The following is a 9,482-nucleotide window of genomic DNA, read 5'->3' as shown; positions in this document are numbered from 1 at the left end:
GCCCAAGAAACATTAATGGATTTTCATCCCTTAGGAGGTTAAACCACCGATGTGCTTCTGTGGCGACCCTTGTAGGCTTCACGAGTCCCAGAATATCTCATACACCTATGACAAATGCTTCTTCATATGTACCAACTACCAGTACGACCCGCCTCGATATGTACCGTATGAGTACCCACCAATATAGCGACATAGATCACTCATATGGCACATTTCATACGATACCATGCACTGTCTTACTAATCTCTCCTCTTATTTCATTTCTCCAGTTTTCTCCACCTATCCGTGACTTCATGGGATGGCTGGACATGGAGTAAGCTGAGGACCAAAAAGCGGTGGATCGACATAAGTATGCAGTGGAGGAGGCAAGCTTACGAACGCTAGGAGTACGAGTAACAACAGGACAAACTACGGCTCAAGCGTCATGAAGAGGAGCACACGAGGAAGACAGCGAAAGAGCGCGCTGCGGTTGAAGCACGCGAAGCAGAGAGGGAATGAAAGCGGGAGATGACATGTCGCGCTAAGGCGAAGGCCCCCGATGCCCTGCAAAAGGGCAAATATCATAGTTGTATTCAGTAGAGAGCATCTATTGTGTTCCGGTCTATTTTTATTCCCTTAGGCATGTTACGTTTAGCAGCGACACACTATTAGATTAGTCTTTAAGCGTATCATACGTACCAACGTTTGTTGTCCTCATCCGTGCCATATGTAACATTTGTGCCGGATTCTACGATAATTGTGCTTCATTACTACTATTGTTCATGATACCGTTTAGACCACTATTTGTATAACAAATATTTTCGATCGTTCAACATCTGTGCGCCTTATTGAATTAGTCTCCGTGTAGCCGTAGTTGATATTTTCGATAGAGTTTGATTTCTTTTATATGATGTACACTGAGTTCTGGCAGTATCTCAATAATAATTACATGATATTTCTTAAAACGGTGTTGTTGTTATACGTCGTGTCAACGGGCCTATCGGCTGTCAGCAAATGTGACACCCTTATCGGTGTTTAGCCGTGGGCTTATCGGTACACGGAATGCTGACAGACCTTTTATCCGTATACCGCATGCCGACAGGTCTCGAGGTCAGTGTCGACATGTAACTATTCTTTCAAATTTGTAAATTTAGCTATTATTTTTAATTTTTTAATAAAATAATATTATTAAAAAAATTCAAAAAGACAAGCTCCTATTTCCCTGACATTTATCTTTTCCGCTTATGATTGGAGAAGTCATATTTTGGGCTCAAAATTTTCCGGGTGCTTTAAAATAGCATACTATACACTACCAAATGTTTTCCAATTTTTTCGCAACTATTTGGATTGTGTTTTAATGGTTCAGAGCAAAGGAACAAATTATTTTTCTTTTTTCTTTAAAAAATAGCCCGGTTGTCGGGCGATTAGGCCTTGTCGTCGCGACATGGGTCTATTTATGTAAAATTTATTAACAGGAGTATAGTTTTGTAATATTTATTTAAAAAATAAACATATTTTAAAAAATTCAAGTCCTTTTTGTGGCCCTGAAATCCTAGCAACGAGAAAAAAAAATCGCGGTCGCATCGCACACCACACCAGACGGCGCCTGCTCTGCCCGGCCTTGACCCGACCCGACCCGACCTTTCCCCGAGGGCGAGCGCGATGCGCGAGGAGGTGCGGAGCTCGTCGGCGGCGCCCCCCGACCCGCCGCCCGCGAGGTCGGCCTCGCCGCCACCCACCCCGGTCGCCAGGTACGCCGCTCCCCTCCGCCCTGCGCGGGCGGCGACCTCGCTTGCCGCTGGGTCTGTGTGGCTCGGCTGTGACCCATGGGCGCTGGTGAGGGTTTGGCCACCGGATCGGGGTTAGCGCGGGTTGGACCGGCTGTGCAGTGATTCGGGCCTGGAGGGCTTTGAATTTTTGTTTCGGGTTCGTGGCCCTGGTAATTCATGCTAGGTGTGTAGGTCAGATTAGGGCGTTTGTTAAACCCTATGGATGATACTTATTCATCAAAGAGCGATTTTTTTTTTGCTGCACAACTTGGGAATTGGATTGCAGATGGTAGTATAAGCTACTCTAATGGGGGAATCAGTCTTCTTTACTTCGGTGTGCAGTGTGTGACGCTCTCGTGACCTTATCTAGTTCTTGCTGGATTGGCGAATTCATGTTGTTTCTGTTGGGCTGTATTGGGCGTTTACTTGCTATCCTTGCACCAAGTATGCAGCTTTTGTATATTGTTTTATTTACACTGATGGTATAACTCTAGCTGGTTTTTGCGCAAAAATATGCGTTTTTGGCATGTTGTTTGGACAATTTCACCTTGGTAGCTAGTTAGATAGACAACAAAGGAACTAATCTGGACTTCTGGGTTTGGTTTGATGTTTTGTTGTCATGATTGCTACCAAATCCCCAAATATGAAAATTGATGACTTCTTTGTGTTCTTGGTCTACCATACTTTATGGCTCGTGATGTGCTATCTAACATGATTAGCACTACTTTAATCGTCAATTCTCTGGTTTTCCTTTTTCATTCTGCACCATAAAAAATGCCACAAAGTGGCCAATAGATCCGTTTGTTATTTATCTTGCAGTAAGTATATTCGTATCCTAAGCAAATGGAATCAGGTCTATTTTTCAATGATTAGGAGAGCTGGAGGGAACACAAACTATTATCGAAGATGAACTAAAGTGGAATCACATAATGCTCTGCTACTCCATGTTTTAAATGTAAAATACTGATATATCATTCTATTTTCTGCTTGCACTGAAGCTCCTTTTTTCGCCCCCCTTCCCAGTTCTGCTGGTGCTTCATCACCTCCTGGACAAACTAATGTAGCTAGCATAGATTGGTTGGGTGGCGATCAAGTGTCCAAAGTTGGATCATCTCATGTTGTTCCACATGCTTCTCAGCCTTGTCTTAGTACTAATGCTGCTGGAACTGCTGCGGATTTCTGTCAACCATCATGTAGACCGTGGGAACGAGGCGACTTGCTTCGTCGACTTGCCACATTTAAGCCTTCAACATGGGCTTCTAAACCAAAGGTCATTTATTCTCTTATTGAACTCATGGTGGCTTGTGACATTGTAATTAACCATCCATTAACTGTTGATTGCTAGTGTGGTGTTTGTCTTGCTTTTTATTGCATGCGTATTGGTTTAGAATTTATCTTCCTTAAGGACGATTTAGAATAACCGAATTATGAGAACTGTAAGGAACTTGGTCTAATGTTCGTTTCTGGCAATTGCAACCGAATTCATACAATTTTTTGTTGGAATAGTTGTTACAATGTTACTATCCTTGTTCTTTTCTGTTAGATGATTTGGAATTGTGCACAACTGCACACTTGCACGAGGTGAACACACACCCAATTATATTTGTGTCTCTCTTTACCTCATTGAATTGGTTTGTCTCCTAAACCCATCCACTGTGACCCATGAACAAATAGATTGAGTATTATAAAAATGTAACACATTCAAATGAGTCAGGGGCACTTTAGATAATTGGAGGTATGTCAAAGAGAAAAAATAACACTTTTTCAATCCTAGAACATCAAATGGTGGAGGGAGCAATATTGTCTCACGTATGTTCAGACTTGCTTGGAACTAAGACTTTGTTGTTGTTGTTGTTGTTGTTGTTTTTGTATGTTCAGACTTGAAAAGGTGCTATTGTTCGCCATATTTCTTTTTTTTTTCTTCATCAAGGCATTATCAAATATATTTTTTCTTCTTAAGCAGCTGGCTACATGGATAGTTATGATATGTGTATGTATATAAATGCCTCTAAATGTAATTTATTTCACAATAGAAACCTAGTTAATCAGAACAGACATGTATTAGATAATTGTTGAAACCTGGGCATCTCCTTTGACACGTCCAACTTTGATACTAGTAACCATATAGAAATTCTTCTGCATTTCTGAGTTCTAAAAATTCAAAGAGGATAAAGCAGACACATAAAAATAAAAAATGGCAACCCCAAATTTTAAAGAACACTATTAACTTAAGTTTTACAGGCTGCTAGTTCGCTTGCTTGTGCTCAAAGAGGCTGGGTGAACATTGACATGGACAAAATTGAGTGTGAGTCGTGTGGTGCACATCTTATATTTACGGCATTGACATCCTGGTCCCCTGCTGAAGGTATGTCCCGAGTCAATAAGTTTTGTTGTACATTTTTTTTCCAATTTGAAACTCGCCAGTATTTCTACTTTAGATCTGATTTGTGGAATCATAATTCATAATTTTGATTTTTTCTTACAGTGATAGGTTTTGTACCTTTCTGAAGTGGCAAGAACACTTTTGCAGATGTTTTTCACACTATGTGAGAAACCAATCTTGTTTATTTGTGACTAGCCTTTTGTATACCTCTTGCTATTCCTATTTATCGAGTCCTTGGGTCAGATGATCAGCTCGGAGCTTTAAATTTACTGATTCCTTTGTGATTGGCATAATTTGGCAGTTAGTACTGCAAAAGTGTTGTTATAAACTGTGCAGACTAATCAGAATTAGTGAATCTTGCAAATTGGGGAACTGTTGCTTGTTGTAATTAAGTCCCGCTTTTGTTATATGATCTGTTGCATAGTCAACCTTTTTCTTTTGGTGACTGTCGCATGCTTCTTTTCTCTGAAATAGACAAAATGCCAGTAACCCGATTTGTCATTTACCTTTACCAATTTAGTAGAAGTGATATGATATTTTGTGTTACCTCAGTTGAACCCTCATGTTGCAAGGAATGCATTTAGGTGCCAATGGTGCCATTCCTGTTGGTTGCAAGTTGGAGCAATCAAACTTGTTGTTAGGATTTGGGGGATTATGGTTCAGTCTGGTTTTGTATGATAAAGCTGGATCCCCTCCATGTACCTGGATCTTCTCTGTTTTACTGTAATACTTTGTTTTCAATGGAAGAAGGGTAGGCTTCCTTCAGTCCGAAAAGATTTTGTGGAAGAAGGGAGCATTTGCCAGATTTTATTTGTTAATGACAAGAACATGCATCAATGCAGAACTCATAAATGCATCGGATGGTTTAAATGCATGGTTGTACTCGAATTGTTCTCAAATGGTTGTACGCGAAGCATTTCCCCAAAGGAATACTGACTGCTTAATCAGCTTGTCCATTTTTAGTGTATGTTGGGTATTTTTCCCAGCAGGAAGAAAATCCCGTGATATTGTTGCTGCATTAGGTCCTGTTTGTGTGGGCTGGGGGTGCTACATTCGTGAAAATTATGCATCAGAGGGCACTGTGTCTATTTCCTTGTGTGGATATCTTCTCCTGACTTCTAAATTAAATGAGTTTAGTTTGAAAACTGCAGTAGTTGATATTGGCTGAATTTTTTCCTACCTTTTTTTTTGCATACTCAACTAGATAAATGCTACTCTTTCACGGAATGGTAATAGAAGTTATTTCAGGTTCTCACTGCTGCTTAAAAAAAATAAGTTATTGATGGAATATCTATGCTGCAATTTTTGCATTTCTGTCTGGTGTTATGTTTTTACTGCTTAGTTAAGCTTGTCATGTATCGCTAGCATCTCTGTTTACAAATTGAAACATTGTTCAGCTGTGGGACCTAACTTCCCTTGTTGGGATCTTTTTGTTATGTTGTAGTTGCAAATGCGGGGGAAGCCTTTGCTGAGCAGCTTGATGCAGCACACCAGGATGATTGCCCCTGGAGAGGGAATAGTTGTGCTGCTAGCCTAGTCCAGTTCCACCTTACTCCATCAGCTCTTGTTGGTGGTTTTAAAGATCGCTGTGATGGATTGTTGCAGTTTATATCTCTTCCCGTTATTGCCTCATATGCAATCGAGAGTATGAAGCTCACTAGAAGTGTGGAAATTGATCGCATCTTATCCCAGTCAGTTACTATTTTGTCTGGGGAGCTGGGCTACAAGACAGACAGTACAACAGGAATTGATATCAATCATCAAGATGAGACCTGTGGCTACTCTCAAGTATATCTCTTATCATTGATGCCTTCTTCTTGTTTTTTTCGTTGCTATAGTTATTATCAGAACTTGTAGCTTTATTTAATCTAGGCCACTCCCATCTGATTGATATAGGCGCAGAAGCTTATTAGCCTTTGTGGATGGGAGCCTAGATGGCTTCCAAATGTTCAAGACTGGGAGGAAAATTCAACACGCTCTGCCAGAAATGCATGCTCAGCTGAACCAAACGATCAGTTTCATTCCCAATTTTCTGAGCATCATCAAAATTCGTGCTCTGCATCAGTTAAGAAAGAGAAGGGAAAAGGAAAAATGCGTGTCAAAGATACTGGATGCAGCATGAGATCACCTTTGCTGGATTGCAGCTTATGTGGAGCTACAGCGAGAATCTGGGATTTCAGATCTGTGCCACGCCCTTCTCATTTTAGTCTCAATAACATTGATGTGCCTGACACAGGAAGGAATCCTGTGTTGACACGTGGAATTAGTGCTACAAGTGGGATCATTGGAGGGCTTGCTGAAGGAGTAGAGCGAGATAGTGTTGAAGGACGTGATGAGGCAGGTACCGATGAGGAAAAGTCTCTTTCAAATGCTCAGGTTGACCTAAGTCTGACAATGGCAGGAGGGTTACCATCAAAACATTCTGCAATGCCTCCAATGCCTGAACATCTCAAGTATGGAGGGATGGGAAGAGATCTGATGATTGGGCAACCTACAGGAATTGAGCATGGTGGCCATGCAGCCTCATTTGAGTCTCGAGGTCCCAGTTCGACGAAGCGTAACCTGGAGGAAGGTGGGAGCACAACTGATAAGGCAGTAAACATTCTTCAGCCTGCTGACAGCATAGAAGGAACCGTCATTGATCGTGATGGTGATGAAGTCGATGCTGTGGCACAAGATTCTGGTACTCGGAACAAAAGGCATCGTGGTTTCAATCTTTTTGATGTCAATCGCCCATCTTCTTCTGGAGCTGGTCCCGGCAGAAATTTAAGTTTTGATCTGGATATAGATGTCAATAGGTTTGATACATCTAAAGCTGAAGGTCCATCTGCCCTTCAGAATCCATCTGTAAGGGACTCTATGAGGGCATCTTCTGTTATTGCGATGGATACTGTTCACAGTGTGGAGGAAAATTCAATGGAGAGCGTGGAATACCATCCATGTGATGGTGATGATGTTAATAAGCCTTCTAGTGCACTCGGGAGTGGTGGAATGAACGACACATTGGATCTCAATTATAGCAACCAAGCATTGCAAAGCAGTTTTGTACAGCCTGCTGCTGAAAGTAATGCAATAGAGATAGGAGGGAGTAGTCTGAATGGAGGGGAAGAAGTCCTCAATGCAGAAACGATTCCTGCTTTTGCTAGAGACCAGCTTAGCCTGGGAGTTAGTGGTGGGAGCGTTGGGATGGGTGCTAGTCATGAAGCTGAAATTCATGGCATTGATGTTTCTGAGCATAAAACTAGCAGTGTTGTTGGAGATGCAGATCCAATTCCTGAGCTCATCGAGACTATGGGTCACACTGATGAGTCTGCCCCTGGACCTGGGTCGATGGATGAATTTGCCCCTGAAGAAGTTGGTCGAGAAGATCCTAATGGTGATAGCCAAGATATGGCGTCTCGGTTAGCAGTTCGAGCTGACAGTGGTTCAACTAGAGCTGATTCTGTCAAGAGTGGAGAGAAGATGAGCCATGCCCTAGGTCAAGAAAATAGTGCACATCCTTCCCTTTCTTGTAATGCAAGAGTTTATTCTGGCATTGATGCGTCTAAAGAGGAGGTTACTGGTATAATGCTCACCGATGATGACTATGATCCAGGAAATGGTCTAGGTACTTCTGCATCTAACTGTTTGCTACCGTAGTCTTTACTGTTATTTTTTTGCTTACATGTTGCATATGCCTGCTTCTGTTGAAATATATTCCATGTAGAAAATTCCTTAGTGTTAAAAGACAAAATTACCTCTTTTATCAACTAAAAGTAATATGATCAAGACTCAACAATGTTGACCTCCACAGTAGCAATTTGGCATCCCATACCTCAATGGAGTAGCTGCCAGGCTGTAAGTCCTATGTGAATATATCTTGCATGATCAAAACATGTCTTTATATTATGGTATTCGGATGACTTTTTAAATTTGGATATGTCAATTTTTTTTCTTCTTACATTTGATTGCCAGGAGCAACAAACAGAGAAAATGACTATGAAACAGATCTTCCAGAATTTGATCCAATAAAGCATCACAACGATTATTGTCCATGGGTAAATGGAAATGTTGCTGCCGCATGCTGTATTAACACTAGTTCCAGCACTAGCAGTACAGCGTTTTCTGGCTGGCAGCTCACAGTAGATGCTATCGAGACCTTACAGTCTCTTGGTCAAGCTCAAAATCAAACAATGCAGTCGGATTCCGCCGCTTCATTGTATAAGGTAAAGATTGGAGCGTCATTCTGGTTATCGTTTGATTTTATGGATGTCTTGCTGTTTATCATCTAATACCAGTCCACTACATTGTTTTCCACATTTTGCAGGATGATCACGTAGGTAAGCTGCTAAAAAGGGCAAACCACAGCAAGTGCTGATGGATCTGGTTATATAAGGTTGTCAGATTGATTGTATTATCTATTGTTCCAAAGGATGATTTCAGCTCCAGGAATCTTCTTGTCTTCCTCCTCTCATACACAATCTCTCTCTCCCCATGTGTTGGATGAATCGCCCGTTCCCCCTGATTCTGAATTCTGAAAGATTGTATTATCTATTGTTAAGCATAATCTAGATTAACTGCACCTTCTTGGAATTATATGCGCATTTTCAGATGCATGAACACACAGTTTGCAGTAGTTTGACATACATTTTCACATGTTTCACGTTACTGTAGGAACGTGGTAGTGTTTTATGCGCCTTGAGAGGCGAATTTCGGCTGTCATTATTTCATAAGTTGCTAAGCCGGTACTCATTCAAAATGAATCGCACAAAAAAGAACCACATGAACAAGTACGATAAAGCGTAACCATAATTTAGCAAAATTAAAACAAGAGAAAAAAGGCAATGTTGTGTGTTATGTGTCTATCAAAGAAACCTGACACTACAAGATACAAATCGTAGAACCGTAGCAGCTAAAAGATAATTCGTTTCCAAGTACATGACCTTATCAGTATAAACCTGACCGGGATCGCACAAAGGCTAGAGCAGATAGTATGTAACACTGACCTTCACTAGTATATCAGCTGTTTAGCATGCTAGTCTTTGAGTAGGAAGAACAAACAGTAACATAATCTGATCTTTCCATCATACGGTTTATCCTTATGGTTAACATCAATAGCTCTAGAAGCCATCACACACTGGATTTGCAGCTGCAAACTACCTCACCAAATCCTTAGCAAGTTTCTACACTGTTCAAAGTTCAAACAATTGGCGAATGAAAGTACTGAGCACGCTGCTAACATGTTTTGCAAGAATATTAACCAGTACCGTGGACCATACACTTGTACCTGTCAGAAAAACAAGCACACATTTTAGGATAGAAGCTGCAAAGATTGGCGGGGAAATAAATAAATCAAGAAGTAAGGTGTGCTA

General features: G+C 41.1%; 1 protein-coding gene across 2 annotated transcripts; it reads left to right on the top strand.

Annotated features, from left to right (window-relative positions):
- Positions 1-1,548: 1,548 nt before the first annotated feature.
- LOC133890471 (uncharacterized) lies at positions 1,549-8,732 on the top strand. Of its 2 annotated transcripts, XM_062330849.1 has the most exons (7): positions 1,549-1,730; positions 2,772-3,018; positions 3,990-4,113; positions 5,576-5,919; positions 6,028-7,738; positions 8,086-8,336; positions 8,438-8,732. In XM_062330849.1, exons 1-7 carry the CDS (start codon positions 1,642-1,644, stop codon positions 8,486-8,488), a joined length of 2,817 nt encoding a protein of 938 aa, XP_062186833.1. In that variant the 5' UTR covers positions 1,549-1,641; the 3' UTR covers positions 8,489-8,732. The 2 variants fall into 2 exon arrangements, with proteins under 2 accessions (XP_062186833.1, XP_062186834.1); XM_062330850.1 differs by lacking the exons at positions 1,549-1,730; positions 2,772-3,018 and adding an exon at positions 4,234-4,294.
- Positions 8,733-9,482: the final 750 nt, after the last annotated feature.

Source organism: Phragmites australis, chromosome 14 (genome assembly GCF_958298935.1).
Source record: "Phragmites australis chromosome 14, lpPhrAust1.1, whole genome shotgun sequence".
Classification (NCBI taxonomy): Eukaryota; Viridiplantae; Streptophyta; class Magnoliopsida; order Poales; family Poaceae; genus Phragmites; species Phragmites australis.
This window is presented reverse-complemented; position numbering and strand designations above follow the sequence as displayed.